We start from the raw sequence: 25,475 nt of genomic DNA on the forward strand, positions 1-25,475 counted from the left end.
CGTTCTCCTTACGTCCTAAGGAGCTTTGGATACGAAAGCCCCGGATGAAGAGTCTCGAGTAAGGAACCTAACGGGATGAGTTGTGGCTGATCAACGTCCGAAAAGGTTTGAAATTAATTTCGAAAGTAGGAAACCTCAGAACACCTTAAACGTTCATCCACCATTGTGAGCTTGTATCGCTCAGAAAAGCCGAGACTTATTGGAGATCTTTTACAACTATGCCAGTCTTGCCCAGGATCTCCAAGGGATCTCCAAGGCATTTAAGGAGCGAAATGCTTCTAGGCACCAGGAACTAGACTCTTATTGGGTGTAGAAATTATAGAAATTGTAGAAATCCAGTCGAGCCTAATATCGATAGTCTGGAGAAGCATCATGTTCTCCCAGCTCTTTGATCAGAATTGGAGTTGATGTTACTAACAAAGCCTCATACTCGATCGATAAAAAAATCGATAAAATTAGAGTTTCCTTTTTTAGTGCATACCTTAGTACATCTCCTCGCTCATCTTCCGCCATTTCATCAAACATCGGACGACAGTCAGTGGTAAAATTCGAATCGATTCGAGTGGACGAGCAACGATGATGACTGAACGACGTTACCAAGCGCAATGGAAAAGAAATTTCTTCTCATGTTTCATCAACACAACGGCGAAAAAGGATACAATTCAATTAGCTACCATCGACGACGGTCTTGTCATACTTGCTTAAAAATTAGTATCGTCTAGTTTTAAAAATTACAGCACCAGTTTGTTCACTTAAGTTAAAAAAGTCTCAATTTGCCTATTTGCGCCAGCCTTGCGAGAGTTCGTTTTCATGCTGAAGGTATATCATTCATGATTGTTTAAGCTGCTCTCTGCCTCTCTCTCTTTCATACGCGCAGAAGAAGGTTGTAAAAAGGGATTTACGCTAATGCTAAGAATTGTCTAATTGCTTTAGAGGCAGCTGGCTAACAACGTCTAGTTCCAGTAACACAGGGCGGGAAATATTGTGTCTACACGTGTTTTGCTACTACGATGTACGATAGTACTATTGCTATCTGTTACTACTCCTGCTACTATTATTACCATTGCTTCGAGAACCTGCCCCTGCATTGTCACAACACTGGAGAAGGAAGGAATGGAAACATACACACATCGAGAGATTCGAGAGCACGAACGAACGAGCTATTTTGATGGCCACTACTTGCTTACTTACTTACTTACTTCCTTATCTGCCTGGTAAGATGTAACACACGCTCTGTTTAGTCTTTATCTTAAATTCCGTATCATCAAATACACCGAAAGAAGGGGGGGGGGGGGGGGGAGGGGGGAAAAACTTAAAGGCTGTCCTGGTGTGGTTTGTGGTTAACCGTCGGTTAGCAGCCGCCACTTATTGCTATTGTCGTGTGTGTACAACAGCACCAACTGGTCGTTATCAGACACAGACATCCTCCCGCAGGTCCGGGATTATGCGGGATGCACACGATCGTATCTCTATTGCTTGTGAATAATTGGATCTTATCTAACCGTTTTTGGGGACTGGGCAATGAGGAGGGATGAAAAATTTCACATCGATATTCACAGTGTGATATGTGTCAATATATGTGTATGTACGGGTATGATACTTCCTCTAATCTGATGTGTACGTGCATGTCACTGATAATGGTTTTTTACGTCCTAATGGGAATGTCACACTAAAACCTTCCCAGCTTCTTTTGCCTCTTGGTGGCCTCGACAGAGAGAGAGAAAAAAACGGTATCTTGTCTAAGTCGCTCGCTCACTCACTGCAGATCTTCCTCACATTTGGGCACATCGAAGATTTCCGCAAACAGCGGTGGCAACCGGATCGTGCTCCAGTTCGTACGGAACCACTCCAGATGGGCGGAATGTTTCTCGCCCAGCATGCGCAACTCGTGCACCCGTGCTTCCAGGGCGGGCATAATCTGGAGCGCACTCATACCGTTGTTTGCCCGCGAACGGGTAATTTGTACTCGCAGTGCTTCCGCAATACATTCGCGCGTTTTCAGGATCAGCTTCGTTTCGACCAGCCCGGGCCGGTCGGATAGTAGGATGAGGGCCGAATACAGTCCAATCTCGGTATCGCTCAGACAGCAACTGTTTAGGCCGGTGGTAAAGTTAAACAGTGCATTGGCGTACTCCGACTGCAAAAGAAAACGATCGATAAGGTTGCTTTCATGCAGTGGCATAAAGTTTTGACAAGAGGTTCAGAATCAGGATCACTTACATCGTAGATCATCTCCAGCTGCTGTCGCGTGATGTACACACCGTCGTCAAACGTCAGCATCGTATCGTTCGTCGAGCGGGCCACGTGCGTTAACCAAACTTCGAAAAATCCGAGCTTGATAAGGATCAGCTGATCGTCCTGGAGAAACTCACCAAAGCCTGGGACCCGTTTCGCGAACTCGACAATCCTCTGTACGGCCGGTGTCATGCGCATCGCGTACTGCTGCCACAGCCAGATTCGTTGATCCTCGAGCGATTCGAGTGGCTGTGGAGAGGAGAGTCTTTGAGTACTCGTGCAATCTGCAACCTCACAAAACCCTCTTACGTTATGTTTCTCGCTGCAGCTGAGCAACGATATTCGGTTCTGGTCTTTAACCAGCTCGCTCGTATAGGTACAGTGGCCACGGTGCGCCTGTGCGATACACTGTATGATGTCGTACACGGACAGTTCCGGTGGTGTGAATGTCATCGAGTCGCAGGGCAGGATCGTCGTCGTTGACGTGCTGATCTCGGTGCAGCTGCTGGTGGACATGGCGTTCGATGTGCTGTTGTTGATGGCGGTGTTGCTGCTACCGTTACTGTTGTTGTTGATTGTAGTGGTGGTGGTGGTGGTATTGGTGTTGGTGGGCATCCCGTTGGCGTTATTAGTGTGACCGCTTCCAAGCGATCCGTTCAGCTGCGCTACCGAAGGTGTTGTCGAGTTTACGCAGATACTCATGTTCTCCTCGCTGCAGCTTCCCGCTTCTCGGGACTTTTTCGGCACACGTCCATACCGTACCGCTGGAAAAGGGAAAGAGAGAATTTTGAAGTTAGAATTAGAAGTTCACAAGCCTCTTCAGTAGAGTCTTTAAATGTTAAAAGGCAACTCGTGCCATCTCAAAGTCGTCCCTTGCAACTATTTTCTCCCTCACCTCACACGCACTAACAGCAATATTGTACCGTTCGCAAACAGAAAGCGCAACCATAAATTGCATAGCGCCCACACGACGAATCGATTATGCACCCTACTCAGCTGGTTGCATACTGTGTATGTGTGTGTGTGTGTGTGCGAGTCAGCGAAGAAAAGCGAACCTAGCTTGAGCGGGAATACAGGCAAAGGTTCGGGAGAGTCTGCAAACATGAATTTCCCCCCAAAGGGTTCACCCTTTCGGTGGAGCAAAATGGGTCTGTTATTGCTGTGTGCCACGCTCCCTCTCTGTCTCTCTAACTCTCTGGTTGGCCCCGGGGAAACCCACTTCAAACACAAGGTAAAGTTCGCGAAGCGAAAGAGGAAGAAAATTGTAAATAAATCGAAACAAAATGCCAAGAGAAAAGTGCAAACTATTACATGGAAGCGAGAAAGAGAGAGAGAGAGAGAGAGCCCTGTGGCCTCAGTGTACTAACTCTAGTACATGATGCAAATTTTTACTTCCGCCTCTCGATGCACCCGGTGCAGGATTTGGTTTCGTTATTTGAACTTTTCCTTTTATGGAACCAATGGAGGGAGGAAAAACTAAAAGGGCCCAATAAAAACCGAACGGTTGAACCGTACAGGAAGCAATGTGGCTGCACTTTCGGAACACGAAATGCTGACAAAAAAGGGCAATGTAACTTCGCGGCACTGAGCCACACACACACACACACACACACATGGCCACTTTTTACAGATGTTTTTTTGCGAAATCTGGCAAGTGTGGTATGGCGAAAAAATGGTGTGCTGAAACTAATGTGTCTCGTTTTTTGTTTTCTTGTGCGGTGGCCCGAGCCCGGGAAGGTGTGTCATAAATTTTATATTGAAACATTGTAGTGAAATGTAGCTGTTGTTGGCGTTGAGAAAGAAGATTTTTTTTTTTTTTTTTTTTTTTTTTTTTATTCATGAGGGACGGCCTGGCCGTATTGCTGTTGAGAAAGAAGATGAAAGGTTTGAAATGTAACTATCATCAGGCAAATGAATGCTAAATTTATGGAAAAATGAGGAAAAACGATTTAAAACTGGATGAAAATACTAAAAATACATTTCAAAGAAACAAAATGACAGTCCTTTCTTTAAAAAATTAAAAAATGCTACGAATTGCGGGTCATGGTTGGTGTTTTGTATAAATTTATAACAAAAATGAGCTTATAGTTTGTTATTCAATCAACAAAATTAGCGTTATTTTGAATACGCAATTAAAACAAGATATTTAATGTAAGTTACCTATCAAGCATATATAGCCACACAAAAATATTTTTAATTTATAGAATACAAGTTCAACATGCAGTAGAAGATATAAAATTACACAAAAACTTTGGATACTTTTGTTAAATTAAAGAAATTTCCCATCATATTCTTCTTTTAACCAGTAACACGTTCTTCATAATTGGTGTGTTATATAAAATTATTTCAACACTTTAACCGATAATAGAAGCGGATGTAGTCTCAAAACCTCAAACACTTGTTAAATAAATATATACAAAAAATTATTTAAAAAATCAACTAAATCTAAAAAATTTACTAATGTTTAAATATGCTTTGTTTCGGGATTTACAAAAAAAAAAATTCTAAAGAAAAGAGAACATCGATGAATTTAATGAAAAAGATGTTTAAATGAACATAACTTAACTGTAGGTCAAGTAGAAGCATTTGAATCATTTACAAATATTTTCAATTTGTGTTTAATATCATATAGAAAACGTCATAAAAATGATAAATTATGAAAAAAAAATGCAGTGGCAGTCCAAAGCAGTGACACATCCAAAGCAGATATTTACTAAAACAAAGTAAGTTAACTATTCTTCAATAAGAATTGTTTTAACCATCAAAGTAATTCTTCCGGAGTTGCCATTCCTCTAAAGAACCGGGCAAATTCTCATCAATTACAGCAAAACATTCATTTTACAACTCGTTACCTCACTCTTTCCTAACAAAACCTAATGATGAGGCACGCGAATTGATAAATGTTCGTAAATTGTTACCCACGTCTCTGAAGCTCAAAGAAGAAAAAACAAAAAACCATTTCACCCTTCACACGCATTGTTTGCATCATGAACAAGACCTCACCCAGGCACGTCTAAAGTCTTGGGTCTGTTCGAGTTCCTGTTCCTGGGTGAAATGTGTGCAACTGCATAGACGAAGCGACGAAAGAAATGTGTCACGACGATATCAAAACACCGAGGAAACGGGCGAGTGAAAGAGAGTTCAAAGAACCCGAGCGCCACATTTTCCTACAACCTGGGAATGGCCGCCGGGTGTATCATAAATTGCGGAAAGAAATTGCACAAGGCACCACCAGAAGTAGTTGTTGTTGTGAGGGAAAACCACTCACTACTAAACTGAGCTGAAACCCGGAGAAGCACATTTGTTGCTGTGGTGCATTACTTCACGCCGGTACGGGGTCCACACACCCGCACACGAAGCTAAGCATAACCAGGCGCTCAGGTGAAGGCATAATATGAAAATTATGCTACGATAAGCGTACCGTACCGGGTCCGTTGGGGGGATGGCATTTTCGCCTTCATTTCACACACACACACACACGACACGAGGTAACGACATGGGACGCAACAAAACTATGCAAACACACGTTCACAGTTCCTGGTTGCACTTTGGGAGTCCATTCCGTTTTTGCCATTTTAATCGGGTGACACGCAAGGCAGTTATCAACGGTCACACGGAACAGTCGGTAGGGAATGAGAAAGGTTATTTGTTGCATTACATTTCCCGGAGATGTTTGAGTTTTTTTTTGCGACCAAGTAAAAACTGGGACTTTGAGTTCCTGCCTCAACACGCCAATGTTTCCGTATCAATTTGCACCAAACAAGAGGAGACAGAGGAGGGTAAAGCGTTTAGGAGTGATTTTATCGTTACTTTCGGCTTCTAACTGGTAAGCTAATTGTCGTTACGGTTGCTGCCTCTAGTAAGTGTGTGAAATATTTAACCAATCTGTTACGCTAAGCGTCTGCCGGTGATCACGAAATGGTCAGCAAAGTGTTATTAAGAACGAGTTAGATTCGAGTTCGAGCTAATTAGTAATGGACTTTTGTGATTAGAGCAAGAACATAGGACAAAGAAACGTTCAAAATGGGTTCGAACATGCCTTTTTTCGCTTTTTAATTGCATAATAAATGAAATGTAGATCCATTTGCTTTAAAGACTGAAACACTTTTTAATATTTTTGAATATTTAAAGCCCAGTTAGTGGCATAACACAATTATTTATAAGCAAAATGAACATTTAGAACCAATATACATTTTTTCTTAATTTTTTTGGGGCGGCCCGGTGGTGTAGGCGACAGCGGTGACGGTCTTCAAACGGCAGAACCGGGATTCAAATCCTATCCGGACCGTCCCCCCGTAGTGGTGAGGATTGACTAACCAACTACGTGATATCGGTATGCTTAGAAAGCCATTTCGATGGCCGGCATGACCTTAGAGGTCGTTAAGCCAAGAAGAAGAAGAAAATTTTTCGTACGTTTTTGCCTAATAAAAGTGTCAAAAGCTTTAGGTCACTGAAACTAAATTTGCCTCTAGAGTATCGAGACTCATTAGTTTATGTCGGTCTTTTTAATTGGTCCCTCAGCCCAAATTATGGTCGCTTTTGTACATTAATTGAACCCTTTTTATTAAAGAATTATTTCATCGATATAGTGGATTGGAATTCCTTAAGCTCACTCTATTTGGCTTAACAATCTACTAGATCACACCCCTGGCCATCGATTAGCTTACGAAAAACATTAATATTTAAATAGAATAGAATATCAATGTTGCAATCATTAATTCTGTATCTAGAGGCAAAGAATTGCAGAAATCATCCATAAATAACTCCATAACTCATTTATTGCTGTCGAATTATCAACGCCCTAATGTATTTAGTTTTGACGATCGGATGGCCGAGATAACAGCCGGGCGCCAGTCTTCAAACGACAGGATCGGAAATCAAGTCTTACTATCTAGCTACGGGTAAAACAAAGTCACAGAAAGCTATTAATGACAGACGAAGAACCTCTCTAGGTTTTATTGATGATGAAGGTGATGATAGGTCCCACCTCTTACCCCAACAAAGGATTGAGAAGGACGAAATTATCGCGTGGATATTTAATTTATCAAAAGCTGCATAAAGTGTTGCCAACGAACAATAGTCGAGCAGGTGGTGAGCTGCAAAATAAGTTCAAAACAACAACTAAACAACTTGGGGCGGCCCGGTGGTATAGGGAACAGCGGCGCCGGGCTTCAAACGGCAGGACCGGGGTTCAAATCCCATCCAGACCGTCGTCCCCCCGTAGTGAGGACTGACTAACCAACAACGTGGTATCGGAAGTCTAGAAAGTCATTTCGATGGCCGGCATGACTTTGGAGGTCGTTAAGCCAAGAAGAAGAAAAAGAAGAAAACAACTCTAGCTTTACTGGGTCGAAAAGCCATCATGTTTTATCAAAATCTATTGTCACATTTTTTCGGCATTACGGTTTCCTTTGCGTATAACCAGCAGTCCCAAAACTATTTTCTAGGTCCACTACTTTCCAGTATTACCCAAGTGCTGCGTTGCTGGTGCATAAGTTAATAATATTTGCAACTTTTCCAGTTTCCAGAGCATAGTTTAGTCCAAAACTGTTAATAAGCGACAGTATGGCGCTACTATTTTGGTAAAGTCTGCAACTTATGTATCAACTAAAGGTCTCCACTAGTTCTAATGAGTAAAACAGTAGTGAACTTTGTCAGATCGCTAGACAAAGATGTACAGTTAAAGTCCATGAAAAGTATTTCTTATCGCCTCCAGAGCACGAGCGTGCCTCAAACATTACCAAAAAACAAGAGAAAGATCGGTCATAATCGGTAACAAACATATTTCCAATAAAATGTCGAACGTATTTTTAGCAGTGCTCAGTGAGGCCTGGTTTATTAATAAACTATAAATATTAGGTAATTAATTGCTCAAACGGAAAATACAAATGTAAAAACAAAAACATCTCATCTCTCTTCAGATCTCTTCTGGGCACAATATTCGAAACATGCTAGTACATGACGAGGATGTTGTTCTTTTGTCACAGTATAACGTGCGAAACAAAACTAATTTAAATACACTATTTAATAACACCTTTAATTACATGTAAAACAACATAATTACTCGTCAAACTTTGTTGCACATCGCACTGCATCTTGTTTGCATAATAAAGCTGCTTGCTTGATAATAATCTGACTCCGATTTCGATTCGCACTTTTGGTGTAATCCGAAGAGGTATCGACACCTTCACTACGTCACAAAAAATTCACCGAAAATTTTTGTTATCACAAACTATTCACAAAAAAACTGCATCCAAACACTGATTTTTGCAGCAAAACAACGATCAACGATATCCTCAGTTGGCGTACACTTTTCCACCAGTTTTCCCAACACAATCGTACCGACCGGTCGCGCGCCACGCGTTGCACTAAAAACTGCACCACCGCCACGCCACGCGGTTTGCAGCTGCAGCTCGAAAACTCCCGAAACGCAGGCCCCGTACCGGCCGTGTAACGAACCGATAAGAGAAAACTCTATCACGTGCCAGGGTGCGGGAAAATAAAAGCGAAAGGTAAGCGCAAATGCAATCCGGAAAAGCCGTCACCGCCGTCGTGCTGCAACCGACCGTTTTCTTCTTCGCTTCTTCGCCTTCCGAATCGAACTACGAACCACCGGCAGTTGCACATGCACTATCACTTTCCTTCCGCCTTTTTGCGGGTTGTTTAAAACGTCGGGTTGTTGGGGGGGGGGGGGGGGGGCTGGAACGAGTATGGTGGAGAACGAAGGGTGTGTATGCAGTTTTATGCTACAGTCCGGTGGCACCGTGCAAACCGATTGCAGCTAACCGAAGCGAAATGAAGGGGAATCCATGGAAGGGGATTCGCTTCCGGCAAGCGGGTTTAGTTTTTTTTTTCTTCTGTCAAAGGAGAGGAGGGGGGGGGGAACTGGCTCGCCCTTTTAAGCACTGTATGCCTATTTTTCAAATGCAACTGGTTAGGTGTATTCGGAAACAGCTTCCGAGCGGGCAAGTGCCAAATTAAACAGCAAATTTCGCAGGCAGCAAAAAAGGGTAACTGTTGTAAGAGGAATAATCAAAATCGAACGACAATTATGCACCATGTTGCACATGAACATTGCACTTCTCTCGAGGGATGAAAGAATACAGGAAGGGGTAAGAGAAAACTTTCTCTGTCCCTTCGATTGCACGGAAACACACGAGCTCCAAAATCATTCACTCAACAACTCGCGCTCACACATTTGTAAAAACCGCACAAAACACACAATAAAGAAAAGTAAACAGACAGAAAATGCACTTCACTCGAGTGCCGTTGAAGCCGGCGGGCAGAAGAAAATCCCAACTGATGCGAAATCCACCGTGCCCGAACCGATGCTAAACGGCAAACACGAAGGAAAAGTGCATCCAAAGCGAAATGCCGCTCGGTGTTGCAGTTTCGGGACAGCCGGCTAAATGTTAAATCTCTTTTAGCGCACCTTACTACTTTCTGGACCGTTTATGTGTGTGTGTGTGTGTGTGTATGTATGAATCTCTCCCCCCACTGCTTTACGAAAAACCCGTTAAACAAAAGTGCGAGAAGAATAAAAGCGATAAAGCAAACGCGAAAGCGAAAAGGGTGTGAAAGAAAAGTCACAATCTCTGGTTGAGAAACCCTTTTGTGTAATGAGGAAATGCATCTTTGCAGCGCCCCAGTGCATTGTGTTGTTTCCTGTTTCTGTCTCACCCTTCTGCTCTGGTCGTGTATCTTTCACCAATCTTTGCGAAGTAGAAAACAAAACGCTCGCACACACACACACACACGCTCGTGAAGTGAAATGGAACTACCGACTGCACAACGCGGAAAACAGCCCACCAGATACAACCGCCCAAAAAGTGCATTGTGCAGTGCCTGCACACAGTTCGTCGTGACGATCGTGCGGCGATGGGCGGAAGTGTAAACTACGGTTTAGAGGTTGTAATGAGTTGTTTGATGTTTGTTTTGGTTGTTGATTTGTTTGTGTTCCTGTAGCTGGCTTCTTGCGTCCACCTTCATTTCCCTTGACCTTTGTGGCCGTTTGAGGCGTTTCCGATGTGAACCCACGGTGAAGGGATGAGTGAATGTGAGGACTTGGTAAGGGTTGATTAAAAGAAAAAGGTGCAAAAAACGGATTTCTGCTATTTTTTAGGATGTTCGATTTAATAAGATATTCAAATTTTAAGCTTGAATTCGCAACGTGTCCTGTAGCTTGGAGACGTAAAAAAATATCAAAATAAAAGCAAATATTTAAGAGAAAGAACCTTAACCGAATGTTTATAAAATACATCGATACTTTAGTAATAGAAAATAAATGAAAAAACAGTTCAAATTTAACAAAAAAAGGGAAATTTAACATTCAACAATATTTTCGCATAAATTTTTACATATTTTTAACAAAAAATATTTGAATAAAACGTAGAAAAAGACATTGGGTTACAGTTAAGGAAATAAAATAAAATATTTCAAATTATGTTTTACACATAAGTTAAATTCAAGTTTCTTCAACGTTTTCTTAAACAGGTTTAAATGCAGTGTGTGACATAAGGGAACACACATTGGGAATAAAAAAAATATTTTAAAATGTTTTTCTTACTTGAATTTTGTTTAGGGCCGATCAAATTTTGCTTATCCTGCTATTGCTATAACTGGCCGAGAAAACTTCGTTTTATTTGTTTATTTATTTTTTATTTTTTTCATGAAGGACGGCCTTGCCGTGTAGCTTTATAGGATTTAAAAATGTACGCTTTTTTATTAAAATGCATAAGAAAACAATAGTTTTATTATTACCATCTATAAACATTGTTCTTTGTGCAACATAACTAAAGGAACATTTTAACAGAAATATGTTTGGCATGACATTTACATAGTAGGGTGACAATTTTTTTTTCAAAAAATTAAAATCATTTGAATCGGCCACTAATCGAAACCCAACATTAAACAGTTCCAAAAGATCTGATAATAAAAAATTCAGCTAAGCGACAATTTGTATCATTTTTTTAAAGCTACTTTAATATTCAAAAGTTTAATAAAGTCCATAGCAAATATTTTCTTTAGCTTAGCTAAAATATTAACGATTAGTTTCGATGCTTTATTCTGTTGTTGAACGTTTTTATTGTTATGTGACACACTGTACGATGTGTTCATAATGGTCGCTATTTGAGATCAATATCAAAGAAAAAATCGAAGAATAAGTTTTTTGAATTTCTTCCTTAAAGAGACTTGGATCACTTGAAGAACTGGGAACTTGCAATAACCACAGAAAATTGGTTCGACCGTTCGAAAAAACAACAAATCTTCCAACTGCAACAAACCCAATAATGGATTCTCATGCTCCAAACATCCCCAAAAGCTTCTGGCTGTGGTTAAACCCTGGACTTCCTCCTGAGCTCTATTTTAATCCTTCCATAACGGTACAGAGCATGCATTAATACCGTTAGTAGGAAATGGCCAGCAGCCTGGCCCAATCCTTGTACCTCCAATTACCATGTTTCAAATTAAACCCACCGTTGTCATCTCACCACCGTCTCCTTCTTGTCGGGCAGAAGCTTCCAACGTCGAGGCACAACAACGAAACAACAAAACGGTTGGCCAATAATCATGCCCCATGCAAACTGGTTCACATCGTGCCTGCGTGCAAATCAATAATAGCTACGTTTTGTATTCGGAGCCCGGGAAGAAAGATTGCGGTGGACAGGATCTCTTCGTCGACGGTTTTTCGAAAGAAAGGCACAAAAACTCAGGAAGCACTCTTTGCCCGCTTCTCTCCACACTAAATGACTTGCCCTTGCCCACTGCGGGGCAAGCGGCACTAGCTGACGGGGTTCCGAAAAGCTGGTGAAAATTATGCTCGAGAAAAAGCAGCCACGAGAACGGGGAAGCAGCCCAACACAGACAACGAACAACAAAACCGGTGTGCAATTGCAGTCCTAACCTTTTGCTGCAACGCGCTTGCATCAGCAGTCCAGCGGCATGGGATTATCTCCGACGGATCATCGGGCAAGAGTGCATTCGCCTCGTACCCGTGTCGGTAGCAGAGCCGTAGCACAGGCACTACTCCGAGGCTCGGGTTTGGCGACTCCGTTCAACCACCTTCGACATTCGGTAGCCTGCAACTACTACCACTAGCTAGCCCGGTCCAGCCCGATATTGAGAGACAGAAAAACTTTCCCAACCTTCCATTACCTAAAAGCGACAGGAGAAATTAACCGCTCAAAAGCGACCAAATATATGTAGTTCGGGTTCCGACATTACAAGCGGTTTTTGTTGAGATGAATGTAGGAAAAGCTCCATACACAAATGTCCATGTACATTGCGGGTGCGGATTTAAGGATGGTGGGTTGGGAAAAATTGAAAGTTCGACCAGAGACAACGGACATAGGGAAGCAACTACGCTACACACAAACGGGCCTTATAGATAGCTTGCAGACGAGGAAAAAAAGGTGGAATTTCTAGTTTTTCGGGTTTTAGCTTTCCCAGTTTTCCTCCCACTCATGGGGATGAGAAGTTTGCGGATGTTGCATCATATGCTGGTAACTCTCACTCTCGTGATAAACGCTGCGATGTGGTTGGTGTGGGATGTTAAAAAGATGAACCAAATTTAGTTGATTTTGTTAGATCTTAGATCTGATTACTGATCAAAGCAGAAAGACGTCTTATTTTCTAGATTTTCAAGAGACAGGGACTCCGATACATGAAACATTGTATTTCAGACACTAAAACTGATTGACAATGAAACGTTTGAGGTTTTCCAATTCTCAAAATATCCTTAGACAATTTATTTATTTATATTTGATTATGACAGCTCTCCACCGTATTGTAAAATCCTAAAAAAGTACTCCACACCGATTCTATAATGCGGATAATGTTCTTGGATTGTGTTGGAGTAGTATACACTTGAAATTATAGAAAAACAAACCGTAACTTTGATACGTAATATGTTGTAGCCTTTGGAAGCCTATTTCCTAAAGTCCAAACTGTCTACTACTATTTTCCTACTGTCCACTTATTTTCGAGCTTCCCACTAATTACCCGACATGGCCGGCCCGGTAGTGAGGAGTTACGCGTTTAATTTAGCGTGACCTAGTAGGTTGTTAAGTCGAGAAGAATATCCTGATTCATCATCACAAAGACCGCCTAATGTAATTTAGCTCATGAAATAAGCATTAAGAAATTGCTCAAGTTTTGTTTAATGTTTGGAATTCCATATTAAACACCACTATATAATAAAGAAGTTAAATCCTATTTAATAATACGCTAAAATACCCCTATTAAGATCCACAAGAACATGTACTCACAATCACGGCTCATGCCCACCGAGAGACATTTCTTGAAGCGACAGTACTGACACCGGTTGCGGTTAAGCCGTATCACTAGACACTTGCCATCCCGCAGACATCGATACTCGATCTGCTTCTGTATGCTGCGCCGGAAGAAACCCTTACAGCCCTCGCACGAGGTAACGCCATAATGGTATCCGGACGCTTTGTCACCACAAACCTTACAGGCGACGAACGTTTTGGCGGTCGTCGTTGAGCTGGCGTCCGAACCGGCACACGGTGGGTCTGCAATGAGTGTAAGAAAAAAATGTGAAGCACCATTAGAGAAATGGAGAAAATTTTTAAGGGAAATAAAATGGATGGCACCAAGTGTAAATGACCCGCAAACCAATAGACCAATAGACAAGAGCGTCATTTAATGCTTGTTCCCTTTCGGTGACTGTCTACCTACTTAGAACGCGTTTTTGATTAGAATGCATCGCCGGAAATAAATATTCATCCACCCCGTCAGCACCAGAACCGTATTGAAACTTTCATGCGCATCGCATCGCTGATGCTGGCAAGGATTGTTTTGCCCCTTGACCGAGGAAGAAACAGAACTTTGAATATTGTTTTCCAATCCTCTAATGTGCTGCTACCAGCCGCACGGCGCATCGCGGTGTGGCCCGCACTGGCGAAAAGGGGCCGTCGTCCGCCACAGAGGGATAGGTTAGGGATAGTGCTGCATACATTTGCAACATGCACCAACTGCTACGATCGCTTCAACTACCATAGGTCAATGTTACGCGAACGTAATTAGCATAGAAGAGATTGCGGGCTGCTCGGTGCTGTGCTTTGCTCACGCTGATCACGATACCTCATCATTGTCGGCGTCGCTTCCAAATGCTGCGTTCCAGCAGATGTAGATGTAGAAAGCTTTGCCTCATCCTCACAACGGTGGTCAGATTTATTCACCCATCGGTTGGCATGTATAATCGTGGCCGTATGTTTACTTGATTGTATTTTAAAGATGTTGTCTTGCTGGGTGTCTGCAGAACTTCTGTTCCTAGATGGAAAAGGTGATGTATTTGTTCTATGCTTGGTTTGAACTTGGAGATTGCATACCTTCAGGCGTTGAGGACATGCTTTTAAGCAATACTTTTAATTGACATTTATATAACCGATTTTTTCAAACAAAATCTCATTTTCCAGTAAAGTAATCGTATCTGAACAATCAAAATTACAAAATTCCTTTCCATTCTTTAGTTATTTCCCATAAATTGCAACAGCATTTCCAATCACCCATTAGATTTATTTTATCTTCTCTATTCTCTAAGCAAAAGCAATTCGTTGCTTTCATTACGATACACACAAATACCTACACAAGTGTGACGAAGAACATTTTTCCGCCATTCTAGGCACCTTTTCTAATGATTATCCTTCACGCCTCTCCCAGATATTTCACCTCTTGCGAGCATAAACCTAACCCCTCCGGGGCTAGTGTGGCCATTCCTAACGCATGTGCTATTTATGTGACCGTATACCGCACTCTTCTCCAACTCTCCGCCTTCGTTCCACACCCATCCACCATCGCATTGCATTACAATTGCAAATATTTCAATTTAAAATCCATTGATCAACACACGATACCGGTACATACGGTGCGATGGGGCGGTGGCCACGGTATGCTGTCGGGCGCTTGCATATACACGCTGCCCCGTCCGACCGGTCGGACGCTACTTCCTTGACGTTTGGCGTTTGGTGAATTCGAGCACCATAAACGGCCCCAAAACGGTGTACGATAACCGGCTGCCCGGATCACAACGGACAAGCGGGACCGTAGCGCGAGCGGTACCAGAACAGTTCGTTGAACTTGGATGTGCCGTTTTTGTTTTGTTCCTCGTTCGCTTTGGCATTTTATGTAGAGCGAAATGAAATGTGCGCACCGTGGATGAAGCTTTTTCGCGGTAGAAAAATACGACGACAAAAAATAACACGCGCACACACACACACGTACTCGCTATAGTTCTGAAGATGGTTGGGCTGTGTGTGTTTTGGAGCATACCGCTTGAACCGTGCGAGAAACGCGTGATCTCGCGTTCGTGGACAACGCTTGTGCAGCATAGGTTTCACCGATCCTCCAGTCACCTCGCAGACGATTGCCGTTCAGCAACAAGCGCTCGTGTAACTGTAACGGCCGAAACTGCAGACTTTGGAAGCAACATAACATCGCTGCGATCGGTTGGAACGGGCTGTTTCTGATGATCTTTTCGTTTCTTCTGCATTGATTTTCCGGCGAGAATACGCAACGCGCGCTGGTGGTGCTGTCGTTCGTCTTGGTCGGGAAGGATTGTGGTGGGGGCGGACGGAGCATGGTCGTTGTGTAATAAATGTACTGCACTTGGCCAAAGGAAAGATGCAGCGGTGCAGCACGATTTTTAGTATGTTGTGCCGAGTTGAGAAGCGAGATGGTTGACCGATTATGGCAGGGAAAATTATAAAAATAAGGCTTCAACTTAAAGACGCGTAACGCAACACGCTACTGAAGTATTTCAAGCTTTTTGCAACCTATTTACGATCTTTATATTGATTACAAAGGACAAATATTAATCCAATATGGTAGAGAAATTCATATCAGCAAACTTTGTGTAGAGGAACCTCTTAGATTGCAAGTCCCATGTGGGCGAAAGCGACTCCTCAGAAGCATTCAAATGTATTATCGAAAGAAGATTAGATTAAAATTTGCATAGCCCTGATGCTTTCAAAAACTCATAATTGATGTAGGGATATGCGAACTTTAGACAGGCGCAATGAACTACAAAGTATTTTGATGGAGCTAATCCCCCTCAACCTCAGGACACTGTAAACTGTTATATAGTTTGATGGATTGGTGCTGTATTTATTGCAGTGTTTTCAAGAAGAAAAATCAATTATTAGATTCTGCTTAAGATAAATTGAATCACGATCGAGTGGAACTTGATGCTGTTAATTATTTTACTTGGCTTAATGACCTGCTTATAGGTTATGTTGGCTATGTAATGGGGCTTATAAGATTGGATAGCAAATCCTCACTACGGGTGGATGGATTTTTATTACCGGACCTCTCTTCTGTCTGCATATCTTAAAAAACGCTCTCAAAAGGATTTCTCTTTTGTTTCTAGCACACAAGAATCACGAGCTGATTATCAAATCACTAGAAGAGTTCGCTGTTCGTGTGTAGATAATCCAGACACATATAAACAAGCATGTGTAAAACAAACATAACACTAGTTTTAAATACATTCATATCGAAGTGACGCAGCACTACAATCGTTCAAACTTTGACCAAACAGAAAAGGATGCCAATGAAAAACTTGCTGGACCTCTCTGCCCAGTTTGAACCCGTTGCTTTACATTCCCGTTCAAACATTTCCATCCGTCCATCACATGCAGTAAACGCTTCGTTACCGCTGGTGACCTACGGCAACACAAGCACCGTGTCAGGCTCGCGATCTCGATCACGAGAACGAAGGGAATTATACTTATTAATAAACTCATAAATGTATAACGGTACACGCTACTGCTGCTCTCCTAAATGTAACAATGCATGGCTCGGAAACTGGCCCACTCCAAAAGGAAGGGTGAAAGAAATTTGCGAACGACGTGCCAACGAAACAGTGCGGAAACATGGCTAGGGCTAGAAGCAGGAGATATTCATCAACCTCATCAGCGTCGTCTTTCGGCGTGTGTGTGTGTGCGTGTGTCTGTACACACCACGCTCGAACGAGTCACACAATCCTCCTCCACAATCGTCACTGGAAGAAAGCACGTCCTCTACGTGGTCAGAGCAAAAGTAATTGCCGAATGAGGTTAGGATGTAGGACAGGCAGAAAGCATACATGGTACACTCCATCATCACAAAGCGCGTCTTCGGTTTAGCTTCCAGGCATCGCTTAATCTCGCTGTTAAGCTGCGCTAAGCTAAACCCGTCCTTACGACACGCGCCCATCCCCAACCTCACGAGTGATATTGGGTGGGTTCGGTTTTAAACTTCCCCGAGGCACTGCAAATCCCTGCCGACTGATAGACGCAGAATCATCAGCAAACAGTACAGCATAAAGCTTTCAGCCTTTTTTATATGTCTTTTTTTTTTAAAGCTGTTCTTCATTTTAGAACTAACTGTTCTGTCGAGCCTTTTGCTCAGCGCTTGGTGTGTTCAGTATCTGCGTCAAACATTAAAACTAATGACAAGTGAGACGGGGCAGAAGGCAAATAAACTTTAGATCCGATTTTATTTTTATTATTTCTAACACTTGTACACACAAACCTCACACCAAGCCTCTCTGGCATGTCCGAGCTCCTTGTTTACGGGATGTGTTTTGGTTGTGCGACGTACATACGCACCATCGTAACATAGTTCGCGAAAACCGACCCAAAGAGACACAAAGGAAAGCCTTCTTTCCCCCTTGTGGCAATCAGTAAATAGCACGACACGCACTCGGACAAAATTCCAAACCCACCTTCACGTGTCTTTTTTTTTTCCTCATTCGCATCTGCTCGACAAAACATTAGCTTTTGGGGCATTGTACCGATTGGCACGATCAACCCCGGGAACTCGTTCCGTTGGAATGATGGGGGATTTTTTTCTCTTCTTCACAGAGAAGAAGTACCATCTTGGCCATCACTTGCTGCTGCCCGCTGCTATCCCGTTAAGCATTTCGATCTAACAACCACGAATCGATCAGTGTTGGGGCTTGCCTATGTGTGCGCTGTTGTAGAGTTCCCATTCGCGCGATATCATCGTGATCCAATCAGCACAAGTCATAATTAATGAGCTATGCTCATGTACGAATTCTGACAGCAGCGGCAGCAGCAGCAGCAGCCATTTCCTCCTTTCGACCATCACACCAAACACACGAACAGCGTGTGTTTTGGGTTCGTCGTCTGCGTACGCTTTTTTGTTCTGTCCCTAGTTCGCTGATGAATGTGCGCTTCTTTCCTGTCACTTGTTAATGCTCCACAATAAAAAAGAGAACACGAACAAACACACAACGCTCCCTTCACTGACGTAAAGCTTTCTCGCGCATGCCACATTAGGCTGAGGGTGCCTCAACAGCAACCCAGATTACCTAATGGGGCTTACGAATGCCGTGCGTTTCATTAGGCAGCAATCTTGAATCGCGGCTTTACGATGGGTTTAAATCGTATCAGCAAGTAGAGGCCCAAAAACAATCAAACAACTTACGCAGCTCCAAAACCGAACGTCAACCGACGGGAGGAAGCATAAACGAGCGACAAACCTGCCAGCGACAGCAAGAAGTAGAGGGTTTTTCGGAAAGAAATGGTTTTTCGCGACTGCTGACCGCTAAATTTCGTATGCAACACCGATGCTGCACGTGAATTAGCATCACTCCATTCAGGTCTGACATTGGACGGTAGTTCGCACAAAGGTACAAGTTCCTTCCAGTGTCCGAGCGCTCCGCCAGTCCGTGAAATAACGGATGTTAAACCTCATTCGTATTTTCGCTAGAAGGATGCCCACCTCAGTGGAATTTGGTCCAACCAAAATCTGTGTGCAAATTTTGGGTACGTATTTTTGAAAGTCATTTTATGCAGCTGTGTCTTCGCACAAGGAATGCTACCCGTTCGTTACTGCGATGGCGTAAGAAGGTGTCCTATCTGTTTGTGTCCTCCGGTGTACCTTCCGTGAATTAGCCATGTACATAAATTGGCACGATCCGTGCGCGAAACGTGAATATTAAGTACGCGTACGATTGACGTCCCGCCTGCTGTAGAGGTGGCCAAAAATTTGTCATCTCCGTCGGCCGAATTTTGTAATTCTTTGAATAGTGGCCGCAGAATTTATGCATGCATCAAGACGGGTTGCAAGGGAGCGGAAAAGCGGGGAATGGAAACGGAAAGACAGCAAAGTTCAAGAGTTCCTCTCTTTGTGGCTTGTGTCCTTTTGTGCGTTGTCCAACTATAATCCGGATCATCTTGGTTCGATTTAAAGTTCAAGACATTGATCATCGGATTTGTCAAAACAACAGGAAACAAAGTGCTCAAATTTATTGTTTTTCGCTACCTTGATAAGTCTGAGGATCCAAGACCTCAGCGCCAATGTTCTCTCCATCAAGTGTAACGAGTTGTTTGATTGCAGCCACAATCAACGAGTCCTTGCCCGCCTTCGCATTGGTCATACCCGCCCGACACACTACTACTTCCTAGACGAATCCAGTTCACTACTCTGCAGCTTCCTGTTGTGTTGACATCAAGGTCCGAAAGATCTTTACTGATTGCCTTGGATATACTACACATCGAACCACATACCAACTAGGCACAGACTTCGCAACCATTTTATCTCCTGTCCCAGCTACTCAGTTCCTGTTACCACCAAGAAGAATACAGATTCGATCATAATACTAAGGATTGGCGAATCGCATAGCCACATGTACATAAACATTTAAGTAGACGCTTGAAAGATTTCACAAAATGTCGACAATGTCGAGATGTCATCAAAATCGGCCTGACTAATTATTATGTCAAACATTACTTAGACCAGATCAAACTTAGTGTAAATTCTCTTCTCTGTTCTCTTACCTGGTCGTACCCCAGCACAGGATCTTTGAACACCACCATCATAACTCGACGAGGATACTTTCGTCCTTTCCGCGGCGGTGTGGCCTGTCGATGAAATCAACACACAATTCCCAGACCCACCGATCGCCGACACAAGGGCACCCCCGTTCGCCGCGTTACTCCCGTTCGTGTGCTGTCGCGATAACATCCCCAGCGCGGCACGCGTCGTATTGCACGCCGGGCTGGGTGGCGTGTCCCGGGCTGCCGACTCGCTCGACTCATGATCACTGAAGCCGCTCTGCGTGTTCGAGTCTTCGGGTGTGTCGAAAAAGTGTAAATTAAACTCCGACCCGGTATCGAAGTTGACCTCCGCCAGGTCCTCGTCGATCTTGGCCAAGCTCGGACTAAGCCCGGTACCGGACGTATCGAGCGAGTAGATATCCATGCTTTCGCGCGCCACTCAAACAAAACACAAAACAAACGGCACAAGAGACAGAGTGAGAGATCACTTACAACCGCACTGACAATATCACTGGCATACCATCCGACCCGCCGGCAGGTGGCACACAATTAACTAACCTTGTAACTAGTAAACTTGGGGCACTGGGTAACATGGCACTTGGGTTTCGCAAGGAAAGGCTTACTGGGTTGATTCGTACAACAACGGGGCGAGCCTGAACTGCTCACATACCGAAGCTACGCTAAAACCGTCATATCCGATCCACACTGAAATACGTGACGCTAGATTCACCACGCACGCACAGCACAAAGCACATGACGTCCCTTTGCTCGGGAGCGAAAAAAGCTCGCACCAGAACTCGTTACGCTTCGGTACGATCGTCCGCGCTGCGCGTATCCATTCTGGTGAGAATCTTAACGCATACTGGCCGCGTTGCTGGCAAAGGTAAACACCGTTGCCGTGGTGGCGGCCCGGTTGGATGAACCCCCTTCGTTTTGCAGACCAAGAACCGTGCTCCACGACACCACCGCGAGAGATTGTTTGGCGCGCCGCTCACGGACCGGTGATACGTAGTAAGGCGATGCGGACCCTAGGGAACTCTTTCAGAACGTTGAAGAGATGCGCCTTGGAAGACGGGTTGCGTGCACCGAAGGTGTACGATCGGACGGGAGAGCAAACCAGCAGCATTCAGAAAGAAAGCATACGAATACTGGGATGGATGGGAGATATGCTGTTCTTCTCTCGGTGAGTGCGTTGTCCCATGATAGGGTTCAGCGATGGTCCGGTACTGCAACGTGCATATGCTAAACTGCTACTATTGTTTGCACAAACCGGAGTAAAATGGAAGAGCTTTTAATCGAATCGTTGGAATAAGTTTCTGCTTAGATAATGCCCTGGATGATACAACTTAGAGATGGAATCGGAGAAAATTGAACTAATGGACATAATAAACGATTTGAATCAATCTGATTAATATTTAGTCACTTGGAACATATTTAAAATTGCCCGGGGTAGAGCAAAAAATACGGAGGAAATGCTTTGTGATATTTTTGTAATTATTTTTTCAATTTTTTCATAATTTAAAAAAAATTCATCAAAAGCGGTGTTGACAATACAGCGTAGAACCGCTATTCAAAAAAAATTATAAAAACATTTATTTATTTATTTTTTATTTTCTATTGATTATGACGGTCCAGTGCCAAAAGTGTCAAAAAATAAAACATATTTCAAATTTAAAGAAAAACTAGGATTATGGAATGATTGACTTAAAACAAGCGTGTTATTCTATCTGCAAAAGAATGTACATTTTTAGTAGCATTTTTCACTTAAATGATACATAAAACAGCTTCTGAAATTATGAGTGTAGAATTATGAAGTGAAGTGTAGTGCATAAATTTAAAAAAATAAAAACGAAAAAAAAAATATTTTAACACTAGAACTACCGCGATTCACTGAACACTAGAACACTACACTAGAACTACCGCAATTCTACTGCGATCAGTAAAAATGACTGATGGTTAGCAAATATTTTTTTTATAATCTGACTGCAATTTTGAATACTTGGCCTAATACAGATTTGATTGGTCGTTTCTTCTATCAGCGCTTGAGCACCATCAATCCTGTTGTGTTGCTACCTCAATGATTCAATCGTTTACACCAAAATAATCAAGCCTTGTTACGCATAAAATTTTCAAGAGATATTTTATTTCTTACATTTTTTATATTATTTTATAATTATAATGCGAGGAATATGTCTGTTGTTTACGTATAATAGCCTTTTTGTGAGTATTTTGCATTGAAATACGCTGTTCATCGTTCCACAAACCACCAATCAAAGTGACAGCTTACGGAAGAATTGCCCATGACGTAACTTAGTATAAATATTAGATTAGATTTATAATTTTTTAATTCAAGGAAATGAACATCCCATTCAATGTGCAAAAGTTATGCATTAACATCGGCAGAATTGTTTGACTATAAACAGCAAATCCACTTGATAGGTATGGGAACAGTCAAAATGACTGGTCAGGTAGTTCTAGTGTAATAAAATTATAATTATAAAAAATTAATAAATAAAATTTTAAATCTAGAAAATGTAAATGTCTTATTACAGTCTCGCAAACCCTTCAAAGCCGAATCGACACCGAAGTAAATCAGTTATGCCACTGTCGATCACCTGCCCAACCTACTGACGATCCTCCAGTTTGAATTACGATCAGCAACTCCATTTGACCTCTCCCGCTCCCGGAAGGTTGAAGCTTCTTCAACGTTTCAAGTTCAATGTTGCAAAGCCAGCAGCCTAAAGCTAACAGCAACCCAAGACCGAAGCCCCCAACGAATGGGCGTGCACACATAAATCGCCAAAGAAGCGAACGATTCCGACCGATCGAGTGAAGCGAGCAGTACGAAAAAGTGCACTCACGTTCAGTGCATGCGAATGACCGTGCCCGTAATGCATCCGGAGGTAGTTTGTGGCCCAAGCCAAACAACCGGGACTTGGCTTGGGTGTCATCGAACGCAGCACGAACAGTTCCTGGAGTTCGGGATAAGGCGGAAGGAATCGCTTCCTAGAATTGTGTGGCAGAGAACACCAAACCGTTTCTGCTTTATTGGCGCGAGATGCACACACAACGTGAAACGGATTCGAATGTGTATCGGCTTCAGGTGGTGGCGAAACGTTTTCGCGAGCTTCGTACCCCAACGCAAACCGATTTTCCGATCCGTTTCTGCGTGAACATACGCAGCGATCGAATCTTTGCACATTGACTCCCTATTTTTTTGCGGCCTAAAGCAGATAAAGCTCGGATGCGCGCGTGCTGGAAGCTGCGCTAGATAGCTGGTTCGTGTAAGCATTAGCAGCAGCAGCAGCAGCATTGGCAACCAGAACCACAGTAAAATTGTTAAAAGCTGGATGGAAAAGGCGACGGAAGCGGGAGATGATGACAAAACCCGACAAACGCGCACGCGGTTACAGCGTTCGGGCCCGATGACAGTGGAGACGACACGGGGCGCGGGACAAACAGCATAAACGATGGCGATGCTTATAAATGGGTACACAAACAAACGTAGAAAAGAAAAACATAACGTATTCCATGGTCTGTGGTGCTGTGCTTTGCAAGAACGCACTGAGCTGAATGTTTGAGCGTGCGCGGAAGGAGCGAAAGAGTCAACAGTGGAAGGGAAAGAGATAAAATAGAAGGGGGAAGATCGGTCACTGACCTTCCCACCCAAGGGGGGATCTGTTGGTGGGATACGATTAACATTTTCTTTATCTGTGTCCTAGAAAGCTGTAAATGATATCGAGACTTACTACGGTTATCGGAAAATTGAGATTGGATAACTTATGACACTCTTGTTAGTCTACAACACATGACACTCTTGTCCTACGAGAATTCTGCTAAAAGTGCAGCAGCACCATTTAAAAACAAAGCAAACATTTGATAGGCGTTTTGACTGCATTGTTGTGAAAATTGAGGAACCATCAAGCAACCCTGGATGATTTGGAGAAGAATTTGTGCAACAAGCTTTTCAAATCAAAGCGAATCCACAACCTCAACAAAATGCAACAACTCCGAAGAGGACTCCGCACAGGTCGTGTAAGCTTTGCTCGACGCAGCTCGAAGCTGATCGATCGTGTTATCCGAGTAGACCATGCCGGTGAGCTGGGAGCAAATCAAATCTACCACGGACAGATGACAATTCTCGGTAAGGAAACTTAAAGGTGATCTGCATAGCTGATTTTGTCACTCCAACACCTCCAGAAGGTGTTGGTCTACTATTTCTAGATTCCGTGACCTAATTTACTCGTAGCTGGAGCTGGATTCCTTGCTATCGGAGGGATAGTCCGGAAGGCATTTGGTATTTTAGTCTCTGCGTATTTTCACAGTTGTGCCGATAAGCTTTCGGGTCGCGTATTAAAACTCAAATTATGGAAACCTTAATAAGCCATCTATAATCTTCAACTATCTATTCCCTAAATGTTCTCACTTTCAATTTGTTCACCGTCAGGTCACACCAGGGCGGGTAAAACAATCGAACACATGTGGGAGCAGGAAAAGGTCCACAAGCAAGAGTTCGATCGTCTAATCAACAAGTACCGTGTGCGACCAACAGCACTGCTACCCTTTTGGAATGTGGCCGGATTTGTACTTGGCGCTGGTACGGCGCTACTGGGCGAAAAAGCTGCCATGGCCTGTACGGTAGCGGTCGAATCGGTAATTGTTCAACACTACAACGACCAGCTTTGCAAGCTGATGAACGATCCGTACTTCAACGACAAGGAACTGCTCGAAATTATACGGCGCTTCCGGGATGAGGAGCAGCAGCATCACGATACCGGGCTAGAGCACGGTGCAAAACAGGCCCCGTTCTATCGTGCCCTTACGGGCATCATAAAGTGTGGTTGTCGTACGGCAATCAAGATTGCGGAGAAGGTGTAGCTGTTCGTAAAAGAAATTGATGTCGTATTTAAGGGATTTGATGCAGCACTTCACCAAGAAAATTCGCATGATGAATTGGTGAATCCATGTTACATTCTAACAAAAACAAGCTGAACTTATATCCAAAAGTTCAACCATGCATTAGTCATATCGTTGGAATCGATTTTCCCCCGTGTAATAAATGCAGTACTTAAAAAAGGAGAGCTTAAGAAATTATGTACAAGCAAACTGGAGAGGCTGCTAATAGTAATTCCTAGTTGAATTAAATGATCGTAAAGGTAATAAATGTAAATCTCTGTGTCATAAATAGTGCATGTTCCACAGCTCAAGGAACTGCAAAACGAAGGCACCGCATCCCAGTATCCTATTTTATTGCACGAGATAATCCACCCTCAAGCTGATAGCGTCTCTAACGGCTAACCCTTTTATACGGATGATTGCTTAGGATAGATCTTCACCCCTGCTTTTGCATATCACCTTCATTTCACATTCGGAGACTGGAAGCCTCTCGGTCTCTCTCTCTCTCTCAACCCCAAAAAAGACGTCATAATCCAC

The 25,475-nt window shown here is 43.1% G+C and overlaps 4 protein-coding genes across 4 annotated transcripts in view; 2 read left to right on the forward strand and 2 right to left on the reverse strand.

The window, feature by feature from the left end:
* The window catches only part of LOC126563321 (multifunctional methyltransferase subunit TRM112-like protein), a 459,819-nt gene that overhangs the window by 414,796 nt on the left and 19,548 nt on the right, over nt 1-25,475 (reverse strand). The gene's annotated exons all lie outside the window — the stretch shown is intronic.
* Nucleotides 1-25,475, forward strand: part of LOC126560898 (uncharacterized) — a 502,800-nt gene that overhangs the window by 52,571 nt on the left and 424,754 nt on the right. The window lies entirely within an intron of this gene.
* On the reverse strand, nt 1,757-20,466 carry LOC126561908 (ecdysone-induced protein 78C). Its single transcript, XM_050218274.1, has 5 exons — nt 20,043-20,466; nt 13,503-13,769; nt 2,545-2,999; nt 2,221-2,484; nt 1,757-2,137 (listed from the first exon to the last, which is right to left on the reverse strand). The coding sequence occupies exons 1-5, from the start codon at nt 20,464-20,466 to the stop codon at nt 1,757-1,759; spliced, it is 1,791 nt and encodes a 596-aa protein (XP_050074231.1).
* On the forward strand, nt 24,042-24,920 carry LOC126563096 (5-demethoxyubiquinone hydroxylase, mitochondrial-like). The gene is made up of 2 exons (XM_050219710.1): nt 24,042-24,186; nt 24,490-24,920. Exons 1-2 carry the CDS (start codon nt 24,042-24,044, stop codon nt 24,918-24,920), a joined length of 576 nt encoding a protein of 191 aa, XP_050075667.1.

Source organism: Anopheles maculipalpis, chromosome 3RL (genome assembly GCF_943734695.1).
Source record: "Anopheles maculipalpis chromosome 3RL, idAnoMacuDA_375_x, whole genome shotgun sequence".
In the NCBI taxonomy this organism is placed as follows: domain Eukaryota; kingdom Metazoa; phylum Arthropoda; class Insecta; order Diptera; family Culicidae; genus Anopheles; species Anopheles maculipalpis.

Bases quoted from the DNA above. Each gene is read 5' to 3' on its own strand.
- LOC126561908 (XM_050218274.1), bottom strand. From the start codon at position 20,466: ATGGATATCTACTCGCTCGATACGTCCGGTACCGGGCTTAGTCCGAGC. The intron at 13,770-20,042 runs GTAAGAGAACAG...CACTCATTGCAG, and splicing joins CTGTGCTGGGGTACGACCAG to ACCCACCGTGTGCCGGTTCG. The intron at 3,000-13,502 runs GTGAGTACATGT...TCCCTTTTCCAG, and splicing joins GGTGGGCATGAGCCGTGATT to CGGTACGGTATGGACGTGTG.
- LOC126563096 (XM_050219710.1), top strand. From the start codon at position 24,042: ATGCAACAACTCCGAAGAGGACTCCGCACAGGTCGTGTAAGCTTTGCT. The intron at 24,187-24,489 runs GTAAGGAAACTT...GTTCACCGTCAG, and splicing joins CGGACAGATGACAATTCTCG to GTCACACCAGGGCGGGTAAA.